Below are 26,824 nucleotides of genomic sequence, written 5' to 3'. Positions count from 1 at the left end.
GTCCAGAGGAAGATGACAGAAAGCTTAACAAATATGGGACTAACATATATTTAGTAAAAGCATGATTTTTTTTTTAATGTGCATCTGGTGGGATCTAGGAAAAGATAGATTTCATACTACTGGGACTCATCACTTCCAAACTTTGGTAAAGACTCAAACTGTTTGTGCTTTTTCTCCCTATTTGAGGATTCTAAGTTAACTAAGGATTAAATAAGTATATATTTTAATTGTTGCAAATCATTCAACAATTATTCTTTCTGCTAGGAAGACTATAGCTGATGTAGTTGAAAGTTGGATAAGAAGGGGAGAATGAAATAATTGTAATTGCTCACTCTCAAATAGAGGGAAAACATTTGTATTTGATTCTGTAAATATTGTGCTATTTTAGATTTGAGAGCAGATACTCTTATGTGCTGCCCTTGATTATATATCTAATTACTAAATTGAACTATCTCCCTAATGGGACAATGAGCGTGACTCAAATTTTCAGGTTGCTCCGAGGATCTTCATAATTAAAATGTAAGCTTGGGGCCTCCCTGGTGGCGCAAGTGGTTGAGAGTCCGCCTGCCGATGCAGGGGATACGGGTTCGTGCCCCGGTCTGGGAGGATCCCATATGCCGCGGAGCGGCTGGGCCCGTGAGCCATGGCCGCTGAGCCTGCGCGTCCGGAGCCTGCGCGTCCGGAGCCTGTGCTCCGCAACGGGGGAGGCCACAACAGTGAGAGGCCCACATACCGAAAAAAAAAAAAAAAAACAAAATATGTAAGCTTGAAAATTGTTATGACCAAAATGAGGGACATAGTGGTTCTCAGGCTGCTGCTTCTGTTTTACATGTAGTTGGACCATCAAAAATGTTTTGGTTTAGGTTTTGTTACCTTTTGAGGAAATGGTAATACAAGGACACCTACACAAGCCAGAAAAGACAAGGTGTTAATACGTGTTGTAGCTTTACAGACGCACAACAAATATAATGTACAGAAAGTGAACAAGACTACTATACATCAAGTCCAGGATAGTGGTTACCTCTGGGGGGAGGGGAGGAAGAAAAATTAGGTGGGGCTTTAATAGTACTATAACATTTTCTTTACAAGGTCTGAAGAAAATTGGACAAAACATTTATATATACTTATTCTTAGGGTGGGCCCAGAAGCATTTTACATAGTATTACTCTTGTTATTTGTTTATGTTTGAAAGGTTTCAGAACTATTTTTTTTAATGTGTATATATACGGTAAAAATTAACTTTACTCCTAAATTTGATTTCCACTGACTTAATCTATCTCTAGAGATAATCCACATTACCAGTCTCTTCTGCATCATTCCAGGAATCCTCTAAGACTATGTTATTCAATATATAACCACCAGATACATCAGGCTTTTGAGCATTATAAAATGGCTAGTCCAAATTGAGATATGCTGTACATGTAAAACTCACAGTGGATTCTAAAGATATATTGCAAAAAAAAAGTCAATTTATCATCATTAAGCCATTACATGTCAAATGATACTATTTTGAATATATTGAATTAAATAAAATATATCAGTAAAATTAATTTTACCTGTTCCTTTTACTTTTTAAAAAAATGTGACTGGGAGAAAATTGAAAATTGGAGAAATTAAATGTTTCATCCACTGTCATACATTGACATAAATAGTGAACCCTCAGTGACCATAGAGTCTCATATTTTAGCTACTGTGATATACTGAACTTTTTCAAAGCAGTCAGGCAGATAAAGATGCAGTGTTTATACAGATACAGTTTGAATAACTGGCCTAAGGGTACAGATTCTGACAATATCATATTCAGCAGGAAACATCATGGTTTCTCTGGTACAGTATTTATAACGTTCCATGCTTTTGAGGTCAGGAACATCACTATGCAATTGCTCTAAAACCTGGCCTTATATAAAAATTACCTGGAGCATGTTTTAAGAAAAGAGATTCCTAGGCCCAACCCTAGAATTTAGCTTTGTTTAAGAACCACATTTTTAAAAATTGAAGTTTAGACAAGTAAGTGAATCACAGTCATAACATGCATTTCACAATTTAAAAAAATTTTTTAAACTTTTTTATTATGGAGAATTTCAAACTTACACAAAAGTGGAAGGAGTAGTATAATAAATCCCCATGAATCCATCAATTAACTTCAAGAATTAGCAACACATGGCCAATCTCATCTCAAGCATATCATTCTATTGTCCCCTCTTCATTTTTTTTTTATACAGTGGGTCCTTGTTGGTTATTTATTTTACATATAGCAATGTGTACAGTCAATCCCAAACTCCCTAACTATTCCTGCCCCCCAGATGAACTTATTTACAAAACAGAAACAGACTAAATTTAAAAAAATAATAATCTTTTATTAATAAGAAAAAGTTATGTGATATAACTAGTGGATATATTTATGAATTTGGCAATAAAAATGTGGATAATGAAAATTTTAACCCTTTGTTCTTTTTCAGTATTTGTTGACAAAGAGATAATTTTATTATATTTCAAAAATTGTGAAAATAAATTTATAAAAGCTGTAGAAATGAATTTGAAATATGTCTACATGATATTCTATTTATTTTCAGATTGCTTTTTTAAAGACTGAAATGGAGAGAAAGAACAAAATGATCCGAGATCTCCAAAATGAGGTAAGACATATTTCACGAAAATTTCATACAAGTCAAAGAATATACAGAAACAAACATATTGATTTGCCGTAAGCTCTGGGGTATAATCACATGCAAATATGTCCTTTAGTTAAGTACTAATGGAGAGGAACTATAAGGTTAAAACTTGAGTATATAATCCCTACTTTAACATATATTTGATAATGTTAGTAGTTCATACATCTCCAGGTCATTTTCCCTTCTAATTATATTTTGCTTGGGCAATGTTAAAAATTTTATTTTTATTTTATAAATGTATTTGTCTACCAAATGACATCACAGGCACTGAAGAAGAGAGCTAGTCAGAAATGGACCTTATGTTAGGAAAAGTCAATCTAGAATGAAAAATTTATGTGAGGTAATCTTAGAGTGATGTAGGTTCAAAATAAATAAGCTGTAACCGCTTTCCTTACAGGCTTTAAAATGTAAGGATCCTATAAAATGCTGTATGCTTTTTCCTCCTTTTGACTTTTTGTCTACCCTGTCACATAACTACTTTATTTTCTAAAATTTCTCCATCACATTTGTATTTCCACCTTTTTATTTCTTTTTTTCCCTTGAATGAAATTAGTTATTTAGAACTATTAAACCATGATTAATTAAAGATACATCTTCTTTTATCAATCCCACTAAGGTGGATTTTAAATCCCAAATCAACTGCTTTAGCCATTTCTAGTCTCCTTTATTCCCCTTCCTTCCTCCCTCCCTCCCTCCCTCCCTCCCTTCCTTCCTCCAATTTTTTGAGGCATTTCAAATACAGATGAGCTACATTATTTCTATATCATTTCCACCTTGATGCCCAGGTTAAAAAATAGACTATACAAAGGCCTTGGTATCAAGATTCAGCATTTGTACTCTGATTATGACATTAAAATGGTTTATCAAATGTGAAAATGATGTAAAGAAAAAAGGAACACAAGAAAAGTTTTAAGTGTCTTCTTTATGATTCTATTGTATTTTCATTTCTTTCTAATGATTTTTTCTTCTGAGTCTTCTTAAGAAAGTCTAATGAGATGGACTTGATAATGTTTTCCCTGAGGCCTAAATCTTGGATTTACTGTTTATGGTGGAAAATGTCAGTAAACTAGAGTCACCGAAATACTGGTTGTACTAGATAATTTCTTGTTCTCTGGGGCTCAGAGAGGGCCCGATTACTCAAGTCTAAAACTTTCCATGGATCATTTAAGACAAAGGGAATGTTTAAAACAATGTTAAAGCCAGTATTAAAATAGGAAAAGTACATTTAGACGTGTACACACACATCCATGCACACACGCACATACAAACAACAACAACGTGAACCCCGTTGTATAAGAATGAGAGGATTATGGGCTAATTTATATCTCTGTGTATGTATTATCAGTTAACTTTTCATCTTACATAATTTTTTAAAAATCTAGAATTTAAGGAGGAAGCTCTTTTAAAACCAAACTATAAATTATTCATATCAGGTACCTATGAGGATTAACAAAATATTTTATTTCCTTCCATGGGATCATTTTTTAAGTTTAATATTAATTTTCTAAGTGTATAGGCTAGAATAATTAAAAAAGCAATACAAGTAGTAATGGCTGCCAAATGTAAGCTTTGTAATTAAATTTGCTACTATTTACTTTCATCATATTGAAAATCTGCAAGATGATACTTGATAACCAGAAAAGTCTGACTTCTCTAACAAAACCTAATGGTGAACATATATTGTCAACTGAATGCTTTTAAGTTGACTCCTTTTTATTAATTCATTGAAATTTTAGATTCGTTATTTTGACAAATAATCAGTATGTAGAGGTTAAACAAAATACTTGACCCATACTCTGCACAGTAAAATTATATGGACACTACCTGAAAGATTTTTGTTCAGGAGTAATAAAATAAAAAGGCAAATTGACTAAACAAAATACAGAGAGGCGAGGGAGATCATACAGGTATAAAGGGATTTCTGGGAGAAGATCAAAATCTCCTGAATGACTTCTGAGTGAGGATATTGGGGAAGTCCCAATTTAAGAAGGGACTTTTGAAAAGTTATTAAAGAATGATCAGTATTTTTTTCATATGTGAAGGTAAATATCATAAAAGGCACTTTTATGTTAGCAGCTAGGCATCTAGTTTTTAAGATTTACCTCATCCCTTGGAGGGGGAAAATATTTAGATTTTATTTTTAGGCAAATGCTGTGTAGGGCGGAAAGCATTTTGATTTTTCCATCCAGGCAGTCATATCTGGAATGGAATACATGGGACCCCATTATTCAAAGACTGTGTTCATAACTGGTAAAGAACATCGGAGAATATTTGGAGAATATGGATAGCAAAGTGAGAATGCAAGAGAAAATGAAATAGGAGATTGATTTTTTTTAAACCAAGAAAGTTAAGAGTGAGACTGAAAAGAGTATAGCTATGAGTTAATCACAGTATTTCAAGCTCCTTTATTTTATCTGTCTCGATGGGTATCTATGTCTTCACATGGACATCCCATTTAACCTGTGTCTGGGATTGCTTTTACTCACAGAAGCTTTACTGAGATTTAGGGGGTCTCCAAATTTCAGGTCTAGGCCTTCTGCTTTTCTGCTTATATTCTCTTTCATGAAACATGCAAGTCAAATCTATTCTGCCACAGTGTGTATTTCTTTGTACCAAATCATCTTATTAGCAATTAATAAATGATAGAATGATGTCAGTAAAGTTTGAAAAATTGTGTTGGTTTATATATAATTTTCCCCAACATGTTGAGGTTTGAAGCAATCAGGGGAAAGCCTTGTCAAATTTTATAGAAAATTTTTATCATACAAAGACAAAAGAAAATATGCAGAAGGACCTCCCTTTAGTGCATGTAGTGGTGTTTTAGTGCCTTCAAAACATTTAAAAAAATGTTTCTTACTGCACCAAGATATCTGACTAAACTGTGAATATAGAAGACTCTAAAGCATTCCCCCATATTAAAATAAGAGATTAGTGAAAAATATGTATCAGAAATTAATTCTGATGATAATCTACTTTATTAGCAGTCAATTCCCTGTAGGGTCTACATCTCAAAAGAGAAAACAGTAAATTCTAAGTGTAAGACTGTGCAAAGGATTGAGTATTATTTGGGGGATAAATGCTAGAAAATATTAAACTGTGGTTGTATTTTTATTACTATTGTCATTATTTTGTTAGTATGATCACAAAATTACACAGTAAGTGGTCTTCCTCAATCACAATTTTCTCATACATCCTGTATTTTTTTTTAGTGTACACATTTGCAGAATATGAGATTTCTCACAATGCAAAAATTGATTTATAGTAGCTATCTCACCATTTTTTTAGTAACTTCCTAATCTGTCTCTAATTCTGATGTTTCTTATGTAATCTGTTTTATGCATTCAAGTACTTATTTTGCATTTTGTACTTGGATATTGTATGGTTACAACAAATGTAAAAAGTTATACTGGAAAGCAAAACAAAGAAACAAAAACACTTAGCCTTTCTTCTCTGACTTCCATAACTGCATCATCATATGATATAGACAATCTTATTGACTCCAAACCTTAGAATTCTCTTTGACTTTGCATTTTTAAAACACACTCTCTCTATTGTCATTTCTAATTTTCTTTAATTTTATCCACTGTTTCCCCTAGGATCAAATAAGTTTCTCTATAGTGGTTCCAGATATAAGAAAGGGATAAGTAGGGTAATACATAGATGCTGAAATATTAGATAAATTAAGCATTGAGACAAACATCTCTGATTAGTTTGAAACTCCTTAATGAAATGTGAGAGTTTGATAATGTTCAGGACTTTTCAAAGGAGTACATAGCTACAAATACTTGAATTAGATTAGTATTAAAACATAGTCTATATTAAATTAGTGAATACATAGAGATAACAAAGGGAAGGGAAGAAAAGTGAAAGGAAGAGTGAGAGGGAAAAAGAAAGGAAGAAAGGAAGGAAGGGAGGAAGGAAAGAAAGAAGGGAAGGAAGGAAAGAAAGAAGGAAATGAAGGAAGGGAGAGAAGGAGGAAGGAAGGAAGTAAAGAAGGAAGGAAGGAAGGAAAGAGGGAAGGAAGGAAGAGAAGGAGGAAGACAGGCAAGTTGGGGAAGTACCCCCACCCCAAATCTCTTCTGTGGTGGTTTGTTTTAATTCAGATTCTTATGATTGATTATTTTCCCGAGACTCATTCAAGATAGTTCGAGGTAAGGAAAAAATAAGAAATCACATTTCTAAAATGGTAATAATAAAGTCAGGAACCATAAAAGTGGGCCTTACTCTGCCAGTGATAGAAATCAGAAATTTCTCAAAACTACTCTCCATAGCAGGTTTTCCCTCTCACTATTTCATGGCTCCATTTTCCTTTCTTTCTAGTCTCTCAGTTACTTAGCTCATCTATTTTTTGCATGGCTTGTATAGTTTAATCCAACTTTGAAATACTAATCTGCCTTCTCTATCTCCTACTAATAACCAATTTAATCTTCTTTAATGTTTTGTTTTATTGCTGTTGTTATAAGTGCCTGGGGGGAAAGTCTTGCTACAGGTCATGTCACTGGCCAATCTGTGGGTTTCCAAAGGGTTCCAAATAATCATTGACACATATCCAGGTATATGAGGAATAAAACATGGGTTTTTAGGGGCAATGTGCCAGTTGTGACAAAAAGCAACCTCTGATAAGAAAATGACTTATTAAGCCATTTAGAGGACTCAACAAAATGTTAGGAGAGGTGCATACGCATTTTGTAGGCTGAGCTTAGGAACAACTCCACAAACAAACCCCAGAGCTGTTTGTCTCAAGGCAGGGCTACCTCTGCCAAGACCAGGAAGCTGCCAGCCACCTTTATGTTCCCATCACAGGGAGCTCCGGTATCACATAGCCATATCCCTTGTGCATCAGACCATGGATAACATCTAGCCTGTTTTCCCATATAAGTAATTGCTGTATCTGCATTTTGCAGGGATCATATCTGATTAGCAAAGTCTAAGTCACGTCTGTCCTAGAGCTGCAATGCACTTTAGAAACAGAGAGGATTTGTTTTATTTCTAATTTGTTTGCTTTCATTTTTCCTTGGGAATACGGGTTTAACACTGTGAAAAACTTTCACATCGTGGAAACAGTGTTCCAAAATTTGGTAGCTAGTGTATTAACAACTTTTCTTAAAAAAAAGAAAAAAGGTTAGAGTGTGGTAACCAGCTTTAGTATATGTTATGTCATCACTGAAGGGTTCTGAGTGGTTGAGAGACATGCTCTAACACTGATAGAGTATCCAGTTGTGCATGTGTGTATATTACAACATCTTGTGTGTATACATGGCCTCTTGCCTATCCTTTAACATGTGATTTTAGCTTTGCTTTTGTATGAACTATTTCCTCAACTAGATGCTGACTCTTCAAAGTTAGAATCCTACCTTTACTAAAATATTATAATTCAGAATTTTTTACACACAAAAAAACCACAGGGCCGGGACTCTGTGTACAGTGAAGATAAATGAAAACCATATTAAATCCGTTCTTAGCACCAGTGACTTCAATAAATTAAATAAACATTGGACACTGTGTCCAAATTTGGAGATTGAAGCCGGTTTCCCTAATTTGCTATTCTCTACGATAGGTATAGTTAGAGACCCAGCAAGATATCAGAGAATCTCTGACCATCTGGAAATTATTAAGATGACAGAAAAAAAGTATAGGTGCATATGTGTATTTTTCAAAGGTGAGGATGTAGATTCTCAGGGAGAGTCCATGACAAACAAAAAAAATAATAAAGTCAATAACCTATGGTCTAGAGAAAACTCTAGTAAATTTTAAGAAGAAAACCCATTTTCGTTCAATTCTTGTGGCTGTAAATCTCTGTAAAATAAATTATTCCATCTTCTTGCCTCAATAAGGACACTCAAGTGAAGATGATGGGATATTTCATAATGTGAAAGAGTGCTCCAGGGCCATCATTCTGAAACGGTGCCTGCAGATGAACCTTTGTGAGAGTTTGAGTTGAATACGTACTGAGTCCAGGACATGCTTGAGATGTTTTCAGATAATTCCATCACAACTTTCTTACTTTATTCCTGCTGGTTTACCTTTTTAAATGATTATTTCTGAGAAATTTTGGCCAACTGGTTATTTTGGTTAATTGTATATCCATTATCTAAAGTTTATTATAACCCATTTGTACTAGGTCCTAGGGCTACTGTAATAAAGTAACACAAGCTGGGTGGCTTAAAACAATAAAAGTGTACTCTCTCACCATTCTGAAGGACAGAAGTCTAAAATCAAAGAAATGTCATAGGAGCATGCTCCCTCTGAAGGTTCTAGAGAATAATCCTGCTTTGCCTCTTCCTACTTTCTAATGCCTCCTGGCAATCCTTGACATTCTTTGGCTTGTCAAGAATCTCTGCTTTGTCTTCCTGTGGCCTTCTCTATGTATCTCTTTGTTTTCTACTCTTCTTTATGGACACCTCTTATAGGATTTAGGACCCACCCTAATCCAGTATAACCTGATTTTAACTTAATTACATGTGCAAAAAACACTTTTTATTAATAGGAGCACAACTTAAGGTTCCAGGTAGACGTGAATTTTAGGGTGATACTATTCAAATGCCATTTTGTATATTCCAGGTAAACAGCTTAGGCAATTTTTTTTTTTAAACAGGCAAAGAGAGAACATTTTATTAGGTATAAGTCTTAGCCAATGTTTCAATGGGGAAAGAGGAAAGACTTTTATTAGATATAAACTGTCTATGGAAGTAGTTTAATACTGCTTATTTAGATGCATATATAAGGTTTGTTTATATATTCATTTGTAATAAACATATAACTTAATTCCCCAAATTATCTCAACATTTTGCTAGTTCCTGAGATATATAAATATTATAAATATCAGTGAACACAAAATGATCTCTGATCATGAAGGATGTAAGGAACAGAATTTAATATTGCATAACAAGTAACATATTTTGCCATATAATATGTTATGATACAATAATAATTACACAATTTGCACAAAATATCTATAATAAAAATAGGTTGAAATAAGCATTTTACAATAACCTATTGTAAAGGGGCCGATGAAGGCAATAACCTACTCAGGTGTGGTGGCCACTGAATTTGTCATTGAAGGGGTGGTTTTTGAAAGGAATGAAGTGATTAGAACTTATGGCTATTTATTCATAATCAAGAAAGCAAACATAAAAAAAAAGTAAATACTTCAAAAGTTTCCTTGTAGGTGAAAAGATTGTTAAATGTTTATTGCTGTGAAGAAAGTAGTTAATTTTGATGATTATAGCTGAATCCAATTTCAGGCCAGTTGACTTGCAAAGAGTAAGTAATGCTGTAAGTATGTGTTACAAAAATGGGTTGGAACAGCCAAACAGATTGACACAGCCAAAGAGTAATAAACAGAAGAATAAATCTGAAAATTACCACTATCATATACAATTACATCAGTAAACTTTCTAGTTTGCAAGGACATAGAATTTTTACTCAGTGTTTCTGAAGTAAACCAGGACTGCTGTCTTATGGGAGATTATGGTCTACCAAAAATCTCATTTTATTTACTGTTACAATCAATTAATTCCACCAAGTGCTAATTTCCTGCTTGAGAATGTTGGATAGATGCTGACTTTGTACACAATTTTAGGAATAGTTTTCAGTTGAAATTGTGTCTTTAGCCCGTGGCTGCATCTGGATCACTATTTCTGTTCTGTGATAGAGGAATGTCTAGTATTCTCTGTCATGCTTTAGGTAAAGGGGGACGTTTGATTTCTTAATTTTGCATCTTCTGTAAACATTATTTTATAAGTTTTAAGCACCTCAGAATATTGTTAATTTAATAAATGAGAAAACAATGTGTGAGAGACATTTAGCATATGTTTAGACAGTTAGCTTGTAATAAATGGAAACTATTATCATCGTCATAGTTATTATTGTCATTGGGTTCTGAGGTAAAATTTGTTCATCAATAAGCAATACTATGGAAAACTATTTGCTTAAAAATGGTCTTAAACAAACAAACAAATACACTAAAACTCCATATTTCATTTAAATATAAATACCAAGGTAAGACAGGACTCTATCTAACTACTGGACAGTCTCATTCCATCTCTCATAATGTCTCTCTCCACATGGCAGACAAGAAGTCCAAGAACTGTCTAATTAATATTCTACCAGCTTAGAAACAATAGCCAAGTGAGACCATTTTTTCAGGTTACATGAGCAGAAAAATCCCAGGAAAGAGCCTATATTGTTTGGATGCCTGAGTCAATCATCATGGGCAGGGGAGTAGAGCATTTTGGCCAAGTCTGAGTCACATTTCTATCCTTTTGTTAGATGGGAGCAACCTGACTCAAAACTTGGATGAATTTCCCACAGGAAAGAAAGGTTCATTGCAAAAGATTGCCTAGATATTGGACCAATAACATAAAATGTATAAAGAAAACCGTCAAACACTTCTATTACTCCCTCTTAGCCTCACCCATTTTCTAACCCTCAGATCAGAGCATGTAAGTAATATTTTAATCATTTCAAGTCCCAAGTCATGCATGATGTATTTGCATCACCATATCTTTGTTAGTAATGCTCCCTTGCATATAATTTCACCCTCATTCCAAACATACTAAGGTTCTTTACTTCTCTCATTTTATATTTATTGCTACATTCAAATTCTTAGTAAAGATGACCTAGGGAAGCTTTAGTCATATAGCATTAGGTAAATGATCTTCTCTGTTTGTAATAGCTTTGTACATTAATTGCCAAAACCTTGAAGCAACCTTCTTTTAGTAGGTTAATAGCTAAATAAACTGTGATAATCCAGACAATGGAATATTATTCAACACTAAAAGGAAATGAGCTATCAAGCCATGAAAAGACGTAGAGGAAACTTAAGTGCATATTACTAAATTAAAGAAACCAATTTGAAATGTCTACATGCTGTGTGACTCCAACTATATGACATTCTGGAAAAGACAAAACTATGAAGACAATAAAAAGGCAAGTGGTGTTGGGGGACTTCACTGGCGGTTCAGCAGTTAAGACTCCACACCCGCAATGCAGGGGGCACAAGTTTGATCCCTGGTTGGGGAACTAAGATCCCGCATGTCGCAAGTCATGGCCAAAAAGAAAAAAAAAAAAAAAAAAGCTAAGTGGTTGTCAAAGGATAGAAGAGAGGGAGAGATAAGTAGACAGAACAAAGAAAAATTTTACGCATATGAAACTACTCTGTGTGCTACTATAATTGTGATACATGTCATTATACATTTGTCCAAACTATTAGAATGTACAACACCAAGAGTGAACCTTGTAACAAATGTACCACTCTAGTGGGGGACTTATAATGGGAGAAGCTATGGCTGACTTGGGGTAGGTGGAATATGGGAAATCTCTGTACTTTCCTCTCAACTTTGCTATTTAACCACTCTAAAAATGAAGTCTATTAAAAATAACACACACACATACAACATGTAGTTCACCCTATTAACAAAATTTTAAGTGTACAGAGTATTATTTACCATATATGTATTTGTTTTTTAAAGATATAAGAACAGAAAAGTTATATTTACTTTTTAAATTATTTTATTTATTTATTTATTTATTTATATTTATTACTGTATCTTTTCTGGAAAATAGTAAGAACTTGATAAATATTTGTTGAGTGAATAATAATTATTGCTTCAACAGGTTATATTTATGTAAGTTGTATGGGATAGGCCACTTCCATAATTAATAGTAATGAGTCCCCAAACTTATGAGAGTTATTCCTTAAACCAACTTGAAATGACTTTGAAAGTCCTAGAGAAGCAGAAAACCTCATATTGTCTAGAAGCTGCTAAAACTTGCAATCCCAAGTTGTTTTCATATGGAGCTGGAAGGCAGGGTATTGTACTTTTGGTTCCTCACATGCTGCAATGAAAGAATAAAAGCATGAAAGAAGAAAACCACAAAAAAATAAGTACATAAATAAAAGGAAAAAGAAAGGGAAGAAAGAAAGAATGGAGAGAGGAAGGAAGCATGAGAAAAGTAACTTGACTTGGGCTGATTATTGAGAGAGTGGAGTTTTTACCAGCATCTGGTGATTTTGTCACCTTGGAGAAGTCACTACTTTTATGTGTGTCATTGGTAAAATAAGGGTTTTACATGAAATGATCCCCTTGATTCCTTAAACTCCAAAGTTTATAAATTCTTAATTTGTAGAAACAGTAAATCATAAGCTGTGAGTTAATATCTAAGTACTAAACTCAGGAAAAATTCCAAGAAGATGGTCATTAGTATTTCAAACAAATCCCTAAATAGCTGTAAATTGTGTTTGGATTTACTTAGAGCTTTTTATTCTAGGAGTGTTTAAAAATATTGACCACCAAAATAAGCAGTTCTCTAGTACATGTCATAAATAAATGTAAAATGCATAGTTATCAGACCATCAAGCAAGAATTTTTTTAAAAAATGTTTTCATCATTTAACCTATATTTTTAGCCGTAAAATATAACTTTAAAGAAAGTTGGTTTAGAAAATCATTATTTTAAGGTTTATTTCTAGTGAGTGTACAAGTTCACAGAATGTTGGAAATATTTTGAGTCAATTTCTTAGGCAATTATAAACTATTTTTCCCCCTCAGAGGTGTAGAAAAGACCAGTGCTTAGAAGGACAAAAATAGGTGTCATGGTACTAAAAAAGTTAGTGGTACTAAAACACACCAGCTTCAAGTCATATCTTTGAAACTTACTATCTGTGATACTTAGATGTTATCATCATATAAATAGAAACACTCACATCCACTCCCACAGTTGTTATGATGGTCCAAGGAGATAATAGTTATGAGAACAGCTATAATTGTGTCCCTCCTTGTTCTTCCTAATAAATGTTATCTCTTAATATATGGCTGTCACAAATTAAACATTACTCACGGTATATTTTTTAATGAATTGTTACATGGAAAATACACATAGTAGGCTGAAAAATGGCCCAAAGATAGCAGGTCCCAGTTCCTGGAACCTGTACCTATTTTACCTTATAAGGAAAAAGTGTCTTTGCGTATGTAATTAAGGATTTTGAGATACTGAAATTATCCTGAATTATCCTCGTGGACCCTAAATGAAATCACAGTTGTCCTTATTTGACAAACACGGAGAGGAGGAGGCAGTACAAAGACAGAGCAGGGAGATATTTGAATATGCTGGCCTTAAAGATGGGAAAGATGCAGCCACAAGCCAATGGATGCCTACAGCCATGAGTTGACTGGAAGGGACAAGGAACAAGTTCTCTCCTAGGGCCTCTGGAGAGAGCTCAGCCCTGCTGAAATCAGGATTTCAGCCTGTTGACTTCTGACTTTTGGCTCCCAGAACTGATAGACAATGAATTTCTCGTGTTTTAAGTCACCCAATTTCTGGTAATTTCTTACAGTGGCCTCAGAAAACTAAGACGGTAGGGATTGGATGAGGCAAGTTTCCAGGTTATTATTAGCAATAATTTCTTAAGTGTATCATATGATGGCAGATTCCATTTTCTCCTATTAATTTTGAAACTGAACTGAAGCTCTAGCAAGAATTCCATTCACCCACATGATCCATTTTATAGGTGATGGTTAAATAGTCATCTGTTTTATCTTAAACCATTATTTATTACACACTTTGGTTCTGGGCACTGTACTCAGCAGGGAGGAAATAAAATCAGTAAGATTTTCCAAGCCTTGATTTTTCCAAATTTTAGTCTTGTATGGGAAAGACTTCTCAAAACACAATAAAATGGTGTAATAGTAATAAAACCTGTACAGTCATACCTTGGAGTTACTGCATGTTCTGTTCCAGAACACTGCAATAAAGTGAATTTCACAATAGAGTCACATGAAATTTTTGGTTTCCCAGTGTATATAAAAATTATATCTATTAACTGTGCAATAGACTTACAGCTAAAAAAGAACAATGTACACACCTTAATTTTAAAATGCTGTATTGCTAAAAAGTACTAAAAACATCATCTCGGCCTTCAGCGGGGTATAATCTTTTTTGCTGGTGGAAGGTCTTGCCTCGATGTTGATGGCTGCTGACTGATCGTGGTGATGGTTGTTGAAGGCTGAAATACCTGTGGCAGTTTCTTAAAATAAGACCACAATGATGTTTGCCACATTGATTGACTCTTCCTTTCATGAACGACTTCTCTGTAAATGCAATGCTGTTTGATAGCATTTTACCCACAGTATAACTTCTTTCAAAATTGGAGTCAGTCCCCTCAAAGCCTGCTGCTGATTTATCAATGATGTTTATGTAATACTCTAAATCCTTTGTTGTCATTTCAATAATCTTCATAACACATTCATCAGGAGTAGTTTCCATCTCAAGAAACCACTTTCTTTGTCATCCATGAGAAGCAACTCTTCATGCACTAAAGTTTATCATGAGATTGTAGCAATGCAATCATACCTTCATGCTCCACTTCTAATTCTAGTTCTCCTAGCTATTCCACCACATCTGCAGTTACTTCCTCCACTGAAGGCTTGAACTGCTGAAAGTCATTCATGAGGATTGGAATCAGCTTCTTCTAAAGTCCTGTTAATGTTGATATTTTGAGCTTTTCCTGTGAATCACAAATGTTCTTAATAGCATCTAGAATGCCGAATTCTTTCCAGAAGATTTCCAATTGACTTTGCCACAATCCTTCACAGCTTCCTCCCAGAGGGGCAGGTCCCATCCCTATTCTTTCGTCTCTGTTTATTCTTTTGCCCTACCCAGTTATATGGGGAGTTTCTTGCCTTTTGGGAGGCCTGAGGCCTTCTGCCAGCGTTCAGTAGGTGTTCTATAGGAGTTGTTCCACATGTAGATGTATTTCTGATATATATGTGGGGAGGAAGGTGATCTCCACGTCTTACTCTTCTGCCATCTTGAAGGTCTCTCTCAACTGTGTTAAACATTCTTGACATGTTAATTTAACTGTTATAACAATTTTGTGGAATACATGTCATTGTTATTATAATGATGATGATTATTATTATTTAATAAATGAGGCTTAGAATGTGGTCCAGGGTAACACAGCTAATAAAAGAGATGTTCTGGGATGAGTCTATATTGTTTTACAAAGGAGAATGAAAAAATGCTACTTTGGATGTTTGTATATCCCATACTAGACTATTATTACCTGAATCCTGGGTTATACACAAAATTTTCTTAACTCTATTATTTTTTAAATGTAAGAAAGCGTGTGATCTAATGAAAAGAGCCTAGGAAGAATACCTAGTTCTTCCATTTAATAACTGTCCCAAGTTTGGAAAATGACTTAACTTCTCTGAGCCCGTTTACTCATTTACAAAATGGGTTTAATAACATTTACTCCAAATTGTATTTGTAAGTGCTAAATTAAATAATGTATACAAGTGTCTAGCAATGTCTCAGTAAGTGACATTATAATAGGATGTATAAAAATCTTTTCCTACAAGTATTCAAGGTGAATTGGAAGGATTTATGAGGAACGAGTATTTCTTAATCACTGAGTATTTGAAACCATCAAGAGGTTGGAGAAAAATAGTGAGATATTGAAGCACACACAAGGCAGGTGCGAAAGAAGAGACAAAGAAGCAGGGCAAGTATTGGCAAAGTGAGGAGGCCGTGGGTACACAGGCTATTCAGAGAAAGCCTAAATTTCTAATTAGTCCCCCAAAGGTAGGAAGGTTTTAGGAAGCACCTCCTGACTTCATACTCTTTCCTTTGTGAACATCTCTTGGTTTTGTTCTCAGAAAGAATTAGCTCAGCAAATATTTATTAAGTGACCCACATAGGCCAGGCAGAGTGATAAAAGGGACTTGAGGCTTGTAGTCTGAAGATGTCAGAAAAAATCTCTGGATGTTATCTTAATCTTTGAAAATTAGAGCCAAAGTGGTCGTGGAGATTTTCTAGCCCACCATTTTCTAAACTGTGTGTCTTAGTCTGGATTTTTCCTGAAATGGACCCTGAGACAAAAATCCGAAACTAAGTATTTTAGAAAGAAACAGTGGCAGGAGGTGGAGAAGCAAGACAAAGAAGGGAAGGTAGACAATTAAAAGTGATGGAATGTAATCATCTTAGAGAAAGTTTTGGAGCACATTGTAAAACTTCTCTTGGATACTGGCTGAGGCTAATTCCAGAGATTTCAATTCCATGATATTCATCTCTTGCAACATAAGCAAGAAAAGGGTGCCTTGTCAGAAAGCCCCCCAGCAAAGAAATACAGGTAGTAGGATTCAGATGGTGGATTGACTTGCATGGAAAGGCCTGGATGAGAAGGTACAGATAGGCTGATATTATGATCTGTAAACATGAGTTACATTGATACTAATTTATAAAGAGTATTTAATGGTCAAAAATCTTTGAGAAAAAGCTGGTTATACTCCAAGACTTTTATTTTTCTATCATTTGTGTTTGTGTAGCTTCAGCATAGGAACATTCAGTGATATGCTGGAGCTGGCTCTTATCAGTTGATGAGAGCTGACTGTTAAATATTCAGGAATTTTTTGAGTCAGTTATTAAGCTGTTGGTAGCTTGAAATTGGGTATTGTGGAAATATTGACACCACAGAAATTGGCAAATGTCAGAAATCGGCCTTCATCACACCCAGATGTGTTTATCAGCATGTCACCAAAATCACGCAGATTATCTCAAACTATTTAGACAATCAACACTTAAATTACTGGAACATTGTATGGGATCAGTGTACTGTGTGGAATTCACTGACCAAATCCAATTGTTGCTTTTTACAAATGAGGATATGTTGATATGACTTGTTCATTAAAAACAAAATTTCCATTGTACATAAAAAGAGGTAAAGACATGTGGATCCAAATTATATAGTCAGAAGATATTTATAACCCTGTTGACAATGTTCTTATGGTTTTTCTTTTTTTTTAATCAATTTAAATTACCCTAGTAGTTTTTATTTCTTTAGCTTTGTTTCCTGAAACAAGACTTTGGAATATAGCAGAAGTTGCCCAAGACAAATTTTATTAAAAAGCCTTAGTCCTCTCCTCAGAAGGGTCTCTCTGATAAGGTAGGCTCCTTATACAGTCTTCTATGGAATCACATATGAGTTGTTTGAAGGCTAGGGATTGGCTTAATAATAAAACAATAAAAATTAAACAGACATTTCATTGATAATTTTATTAAACATATTGTAGTGTAAACAGACTGACTTACTACCCTTCAAAGAGCATAGACCAAAAAGAGGAGAGAGGTGATCTGGATACTTCACACCAAGTCACTCCTTGGTTATAGCCCATTAAGATGTCCAGGTCATTGACATTGACAGGAGATGATGGAGCCCAGTGGTTACAGGGTTTACTTTGAAAAATGGAGCTGAGGTCAGAAGAGAAATAAAAACACTGTCATTAAATAGAATCCAAGTCACTCCTTAATTATTTTGAAGTGTGAGTTTGCAGGAAGCTTATGCTTTGCATTGTCAAATTTGTAGGTTAGTCGTGAAACAGAACTTCATATACAAGCAATAGAAATGAAAACAATAATGGATCTTTTGAATTCTCTTAGATTTTATAAAGCACTTTCACTTATGTGATCACCACCAATTGTAAATTAAAAAGTTAACCATGGGGGCCTCCCTGGTGGCGCAGTGGTTAAGAGTCCGCCTGCCGATGCAGGGGATACGGGTTCGTGCCCCGGTCTGGGAGGATCCCACATGCCGCGGAGCGGCTGGGCCCGTGAGCCATGGCCGCTGGGCCTGCGCATCCGGAGCCTGTGCTCCGCAACGGGAGAGGCCACAACAGTGAGAGGCCCGCATACCGCAAAAAGAAAAAAAAAAAGAAAAAAAAAAAAAAAAAGTTAACCATGGAAACAGATGATACAGGTACTATTGTCATGTCCTCAAACCCAACTAGTTCAAATAATTTGGGGGACGTTTAGACAGTATAAATACTAATAATGTTTAGCTCATGCCTTTGTGAAGGTCACTAACATGTTATCTTGTATTTATTTAAGCTTCTAACTAATTTGCAGTGTACTCAGTTCTAAAGGTTGGCAAATTCCAATACTCACATAACCTTTCCTGTAGATATTACCTGATAAAATAAGGCTTAGAAAATTTAATTCTTTCTCTGCCAATCTATAGAATGGAAGAAGAAGGTTTCAAACCCAACTTCTGACTCCAGAAGCCCAATGTCACATTCTCTAGTGTAGATAAGCCTTAGGATGCGAAGCTAAAAAAAATCTAATACATTGATTTAATTAAAGTTCTTATATAGAATTACTCATTGTGTAGGAATAAACCTGTCTGCAATGTAAAATTTAACTGTGTTTACTTATAAGATGTCCTCTACCACTCAACAGGAATTTGAATATCTGCAATCCTTAACCCATGATATATTTAACAGCCACATGTAACGAATCTTGGGTATCAATTCTAAAATTAAGAAAAAGATTTTCTGTTTAAACTCCATATGTGTGTATTTCAATATAGAGTAATCAATTATATAAAATAACAGCTATAATATAGCCAACTACATATAAGAACATATACTTTTTCAGTTAGCATTCAGTGTCATGCTCTACATTTAAGGAGTCCCTCTATTTGAAAAATATGCTGAGAAAGGTCTACACAAAAAGAAATAGTTTTACATGGGATCCTCCTTATTATTAAAAAAATGAAAAGCATCTCCACAATCAAGATTTGGAAAACATACATATAAGTTAAAAAATATAAGGGTGCAGAACCAGATCTGTATAGAAATTTCCATCAATAAAATTAAAGAAACAAAATGAACCCTGACATACTGAGTTATAGAAATGACCACTGAACAAACTGCCAATGGGCTAGAGAACTAAAAGATGACTTTACTCATGATTTTCTTTATGAAGTTTTCCTAGAGATACTATTTAATTTAGAATTACTCTGGCTTAAAGTAGAGATGAGACATTGTTTTAGTGATTTATAGTCATTTCATTTTATTTTGGCAAACAGGTGACATCAGTCCTTTTGGAAAGAGAAAATACAAATCCTTAATCTATTACCTGGTCATTAGCAAGTTTTCGTATTAAGAAAGGATGGCATGGTTTAGATGGCAGAACAAAAGTTTGATATCAAAGAGAGCTGTTTCCATGTGAGCTCTATCACTTATTAAATGTATGATTCTAAAGCTGTTTCAAATCATTTTTTGACAAAATGCAAAATAACACCAAACAAATAAATGAGTGAATAAATTTTTTAAATGCATGTTGCCTTGGAAAATTTTATAAACCTCAAGCTCTTCAAATGTGGAGTCAGAAGGGGATAATCTTAACTTGCGGAATTGCTAAGGAAGCAAATTAGCAACTGGTTGACATGTCACAGGTGATCAGTGAGTTGATTTTCTTTTCCAGCTGTTCACTCTTTCAGCATCCCATTACTGTTCCCATTTCAGCATCTCACCTGAACCTGCCACCTCACATTCCAAGGACACATTTTCTTCCCTCATCATTTTCCCTTAATTTGTGAATATTTAAGTGTGTGGAAGAAATAGACTGCATAAGAATAGTACAATCAATGCTTAAGGTAGATAGGGAATGAATAATAGAGGAGGAACATGTGAGAATTGGCATTCTTAAAATGAGGGGTTTAAATAACTTTTTTTCTTTATTTTCCTCTGTGAGAAGGGACAAAATATAAATTTTTAAATTTTCCTCATGTGTGTCTTTTTATGTGTGTGTGTATGTGTGTGTTTGTCACTGTGAAGTAGTTGGATTTGCTCAGGCGACCACTATATAAAAATGAATTATAATAACATAATACAAGAGTGAAAATGAGAACTTGACTCACTATTTTAAGTATTGTTTCTTTTTACGTTCTTTACAGTGAGGAAAATAGCTATTAAATGCTGCAAAAGCACAGTGAAGTCCACACAAATTGTTTTCCCCACTAAAGTACTGAGTGCCAGCATTTAAACTGCATATAATTGCAGAGGGACAGCTAGTTTACACGGGGTTGTGTTCTGGGTCATTGACAATCCTATTTTTTTGTTAACTTATTTTTGCTTATTATGAAGTTACTGGTATCCATTTGGTTGTGGATTTCAGAATTGGGACCTATATTTGTAAACCTCAGGAAGTCAAAGGAGAAAATTAATTAGCACACATACATACATACACACACACACAACACAGATAAATTTTATTTGTAGATTTATCTAAATTTTTGTGCATTTTTCCTCAGTGGTAGTTAGCATATTAGTAAAGCCATATGACATTGCCATTTTTGTAGGTTAAAAATAACTTAAAATTTCATATGATTCAACCAAAAAGATAAAATAGACACAGTTGTTTTAAGGATGTACATCAAGATATGAGTCATTCTTTGTGTATGGAATTCCATAAAACCTGGCTAATATAATTTGAAAATTTTTAAGCCATTTCATTTAATTATAAAACTGGTGCTTCTTCATTTAGTTCAACAAATATTATTCCATGACTATCATGTGCCTGACTTACAAAACACTATTTAACAGAATAGCCAATATACTTGCTCTCATGAAGTCTGTACTCCATAGGTTTTGCTTCTTTTATTGAATGCTAATTAAGACACTAATCAACCTTTAATATCTAATAGACCTCTCAACTGTAGCATATCCACAACTCACTTCCTGATTCCTTTTAGGACAGACTTGTCATCTTCAGTCTTAGCCAACTTAATCCTTTCTGTTATTTAACCAAAAATCATGGAGCCATCTTTGTTGTTTCTCTTTTATGTGTACCCCATAGTCTGTCATTCTGGAAATCTTGTTGGGTCTACCTTTACAATATACTCAGTATGCAGCCTTTTATTCTTCCCTTGTATGGCACTCCACTGTGGCCCAAGCCACCATCATGTCCTTCTAGAATTAGGTAAGATCATCCATAGGGAGTGAGTGTAGATAAAAGAGAGAAGGGATCCAAGGGGGTACTTCAAACCGAGAAGGAAGAGCCAGAACCATGGGAAGAATTTCGAGCGAGCATGAGAACCTGAAAAACAACAGGAAACCCACCAAGCAACAAAGAAAAAGGTGATTCAAGGAAAAGAAAGCTATCATTTGCCATTTCTTCCAGGACTTATTAATTACTTCACTGGGAAAGTGGGCTACAGTGTTTTATCAGAGTTGCTTACCAGCCTATAATAAAGAGTATGACAGAGCTGTCCTTATAACTTCATTTAGTGGTAGAAATTTGTAAAATATATTTTCATATTATTTTATTGGGATGGATTGCAAGATGATGTTTGATGTAAAAAGATGATGGTATATTATATAGTGAACATTTCTCTCTACATTTCTATGGATATTTCATTGATGTTGAATATCACCTTGAAATTCTTATTTATTGAGTCCACAGGTCAGTGGAAAAGCTTACAAAGAATTAAGAAAAAAAAAAACTGCCTGTCTTAAAAAAGCCATCTTCAATTTCTCTTCTGCTCCTGAGTTCATTGTTTACTAGTAACTAAAGACTCCCAAGCCACATGAAATATCAATAACAATTTGCCAGTTGCTCTTACACATAATGGGCTGATTCCAGAGAGTGAGCTATTATTTTCCAGCTCCCCAGATGAGTCAACTAATCTCTCTTTACCCTTTAAAGATAGGGGTATGTTTTTCCATGGCACAGCTTACAGGGCTAATGTAAATATTGGTGAGATAACATCTGCAAAGCAATTTGAATGTCACACAAGGAAAGGTAAAATTAGATTCTTCCTGTGGGTTTGCATGGATTAGGTATGAAGGTAACTTTTTTTCAGGTAGCAAAAGGGAACAAAATGATATATTTTTGCCTAATGAAAAGATTAAGGAATGGGGCATGCATTCTCAGAGAAATATCTAGTGAATAGATGGTACTTTCACTAGGCATATGCATATCTTAAAGATGCACATGAAATCCTGAATTGCAGTAAACCTAAACATCTGGAATTTGGAAAACAACTTTCATCCTTTTTGTTGTGGTTTGTAGTATACATTACACCATGTTACCTAGGAGTCTTTTCCTTCTTTTCTCTCCACAGTCAGTCCCTCTCCAAATCTTATATACTCTTTCTCCTCGGCATTTTGCTAATCACCTATTGCCACACTGATGCCGTTTTATTTCAGGCTGACTAGTCTTTCATGTTGGCTAATGTTGTCATCTCCCATCTGATCTCCTGACCTATAGTCTTGTATTTCTTTACTCCATCCTCAGTATGCATGGCATACACAGTCCTCCTTGCCTGGTCGCTGTTTTCTTTATCCCAGTCCTATGCCTGTCACTCCAGAAATAGAGCCTTTGCTCCACACATGCTGAATTACTCAGTGCTGTTTTGCATGTCTGGCTTTTGAATGGTTATCATCTGAGACACCTCTTCTTCCTTCTACAGGTGGGACAGCAAAGTACAGTAGACAGGAGCAAAGGTTTGGGCTTGTGTTCAAATACAGCTTCCCACTACATGACTGTGGCAAAGTTCTGAATTTTTCTATGGCTTTACAGTTTGTCGCCTATAAAATTGAGACAATAATAGCACCCACTGCAGTGGCTGTCATGAGGATTAAGTGAGATAATTAGTCTTTGTAAAGCATTTAACACAGTGTTCAGCAGCTAGCAAGCAATTGGTAACACTATTATTATCATATTTTGCCCAATTCCAATTTATACATCGTGTGAATCAAAATTTGCTTCTTTTCTGTGAAACTTTTCAAACATCTATATTCCCCTAACTTGAGGAGAATTAATTACTCCCTCTTTTGCCATAATCTTCTACATTGTAGATAATACTAATGATTAAAATTACTTGTTTATGTATCTGTCTAGTTCATTGGACTGTGAAAACATTTATTTATCCAACCTTGTTTCTAGGTCTAGAGCCTCACACATAAGAGGTAAATACCTCTAAGTATGTATTGAAGGGCTGAATGGCAAGTGAGATCAAGTGGTTTCTATCATAAAAGCCGAGAGAGATAAGAGAGGAGTCCTCTTCTTCATTCCTGGAGAATATGTATGTGGTCCTCAAAGGCATCATGGAAAAAATGGACTTCTTTCTGACACATGTGGATATTCTCTTTTCTTGTGTTGTGAAATTAATTTTCTGTGGAGAGCAGCTCTTTTCCTTTCAGTTTATCCCTGGAGAAACTCCTCCCCTTCTTCCAACTTATTTTTTCATTAACCCACAGAGCTAAAATAGTTTCTTCAGTACATTGTCCCATGTAGCTTATGGTAGTTTCAGCTTATGTTTGCTCAAGAGGAAATATTTAGATTCTAGTATGTTGAGAATTTCTCAGCATTATTCAGGAATCAGTATGAGAACCAAATCAATGATTATTTTTTAAGCTGCGTTTCCTGAACCATATTGATTTCTTAGCTTGAGATGAGAGTAGGAGACAGTATCTTTGTTATTTAAACAGTGGAAAATGTATTTGATTCTCTACAATTAAACCCCTCACACAATTTTTTTAATAAAAGACATATCAATGGGTCTATAACATTATTTCTATAAATAAATTGCAAAATGCTGTTACTGCAAGTTTAAGTAAAAGAATTTCAAATCAATCACTCATCTATTTTTAATTCTTACACTCAGTATTGTTTTTACTCTTTCTATAAATATTTTCTCTATTGACTTTGATGCATGCTGAAAGAATTGCAAAAAAATATATCTCAGATTACAACCAGAAGTTTTAATCAAGAGTTTAGCTTTAGGCATTTTGAAGAATAGTGAATTAGACTTCCTAAGACATTAATACTTGCCTTCTGTGAGGAGTTTTAAACAGCCCTCAGTAATCAGTTTTATCTGATTCAATAATGTAACTCTCCAAGCATTGGGAACATATAAATAAGAGTTGAGGGTAGACTGTATCCAGAAGTTTCTTGCTTCTTTCTGATCACCCTTTAATATCTTAAAATAGCAACATTTCTCAAAGTAAAGACAGAAGAGTTTGTTTTCATCTGCCAGACCCCTCAGCCTCCACTTAGCTCAGTGAACCATCCTCCTGGAGCGCTGACATAGCTCTTCATCATGAATTTTCAAAAGCATAAAGCTTTGTGTATTATTAAAATAACTTGTCAAAATGTCCTTCATAAAAACATGGTAGTGATGCTCAGTTTCCATCTCAGATAGAACAGTTAGAGCCACAGGGTAAAGTCCAGATGTACTTAAATTTTTAATAGCTAAATGCAGTATAATGGATTACGTGCCAGGTGGGAATGCAGAGGTCTCTAACTCAGGGGTGAGGTCGGTTTGTATTGCTACATCTCCCTCCTCTTCTCCTTTTATTTCTAATAAAAGTGTTATGAGTTTTATAAGCCCAGTACTTCCATTTACAAATAAAGTGATTGGACCATGTCAGCTCTAAAATATTTTATCTTCTCAACTCTAACATTTTTATCCCTCTGTTAGTGACATCAGTGAGGTAAAAATTTAGTTTCCAGCAGTGAATGGTGGGATTAAGTGGAAGTGAGTGCTTTTAAGCTCCTTAGAGCATGATTAAGATTTAAAACAATATAGTCATGGTAAATCAGGACAAGAACTTGTAAAATGTAGTGGCACTTAAAGTATTTCTATTTTTTATACTGGAGAAATAGGTTGATCTCATTTAATAATACTAATAAGTATACACACACACACACACGCACACACACACATGCTGTTAATATATTCCCACAAAATATGACAATATAGCAAAAATCTTGCCCCAATCAAAGATTAATTTAAAAAAATTGATGCTATGAAATCAAACATCTGGATTCAGAGTTTACTTTATTATTCAGTAATTTGGTAAGCAGTGTGTTAAGCGCCTTACAAACATTAATGATCTCCCTTACTTCTCATGACAACCATAGTAGTAAGTACTCTTACTATTTTAACTTTGCAGGATGACAGGTGACAGTGCAGGCCATGTAACTGAGATAGTTTCTGATAAAGAAAAGTTTGCTTTTCTTCCATGGTGGTATATTTAAAACTTTTTTTTAGTATTTTATAACAATTATATTAATATTTAAGCTAAAACTAAGAAAGAAAGAACTGATATTTTAACATCCTATCATATGCTTTAAGACAAATCCATGCCCTCAGGGATTACATTTAGAAAGATAAATTCTTACCAAATCACTTGAGAACAATACAGCATGGTGGTTATGTGCTATAAAGTCAGACCTCTGGATTCAGATTTGATCATTTGGTAATTTGGTAAGTAGTAATACTCCCTTGATGATCATTTTCATTATCTGACATATTTTAATTTCACATATTTTGTTATAAGCAATAGATTAATGTTGTCATTAATAATAATAAACTTTAAGATTCATCAAAGTGTAATAACTAAGACAGAAATATCTTTAAAACTTGGATTTCAGATTCTAACTCTGTCACTTATACCTATGTAACTAGGGATATATGTGAAGGCATATAATATCCCTAATTTATAAATGAGAAGCAGTCTGAGAGAGGTTAAATAGGGCAATAAAAATTATAGATGACTAAGTACAGAGTTGAAATCTGAAATCCAGATTTCAAAAGATATTTCTGTCCTCAAAGCCCCCAGACTTTTCAATTAAACTACAAAGATTGGGCATACAAAATTTTGAAGAGCAAAGTGGATTCTCCAAAATCTCTGAGGATTTTGTGAGACTTCATCTTGCTGGAGAAGAAGAAGTGAGGGATGGATACCTATTCAAGTCTGCAGCACAGCGTCCAGATCTCTGTCCTCAGCAAAAATAATACATGGCAGTTTTGTCCAACTGCAGAGTGAAAGGCAGTTAAAAAATAAAAATCCTTGTTCAGGAAATTGAATTAGCAACTGCATCACAATTTCTTATTTTCCTCTTCCAAGTAGAGGCCTGTCATACACTGTGTAATATTTTTTATGTATTATGGACACATCTCCCAAGTCATTTTTCCAAATGTTTAGATAGTAAGATTTATTAGTATGTTTTTCTGGTCCCTCCTGGCATATTACATATGCTTACTAAATTAGTGCTTTAGAAAAATGCCAGGCATGGGCCACATTATACGCAAATAAAGATATTAAGGCACTAGGCTAGAAAATTCCCCAAGGTCTTTGAATGGCAGCAACTTAGTTCCTTAAAACAACTTTAGCTCCATTCCTTTAAATAGATTGTCAAAATAGACTTAGCTATCAGTGGAAAAAAATTCAAAAATCTTTGCAGACAGATGACAAGACGGATGATGTGTTTTGCAGGTGGATGATGGTCAGGTTTTTGTTTCAAGAAGGCAGACAACAAAAGTGATTGCGTCTTCAAGAAAATTCAGATAGAACAATTTTC

The 26,824-nt window shown here is 34.5% G+C and overlaps 1 protein-coding gene across 1 annotated transcript in view; it reads left to right on the top strand.

The window, feature by feature from the left end:
* LUZP2 (leucine zipper protein 2) overlaps positions 1-26,824 on the top strand; it is a gene marked incomplete at its 5' end in the record, with an annotated part of 475,562 nt that overhangs the window by 249,308 nt on the left and 199,430 nt on the right. The window contains one exon of the mRNA XM_060105175.1: positions 2,574-2,636. Within this exon, the coding sequence (XP_059961158.1) occupies positions 2,574-2,636 (63 nt within the window). The remainder of the gene's footprint in view (positions 1-2,573; positions 2,637-26,824) is intronic.

This window comes from Mesoplodon densirostris, chromosome 7 (assembly GCF_025265405.1).
Source record: "Mesoplodon densirostris isolate mMesDen1 chromosome 7, mMesDen1 primary haplotype, whole genome shotgun sequence".
Taxonomy (NCBI): Eukaryota; Metazoa; Chordata; class Mammalia; order Artiodactyla; family Ziphiidae; genus Mesoplodon; species Mesoplodon densirostris.
Note: the sequence above shows the minus strand (reverse complement) of the source record. Positions and strands in the feature narration are given on the sequence as shown.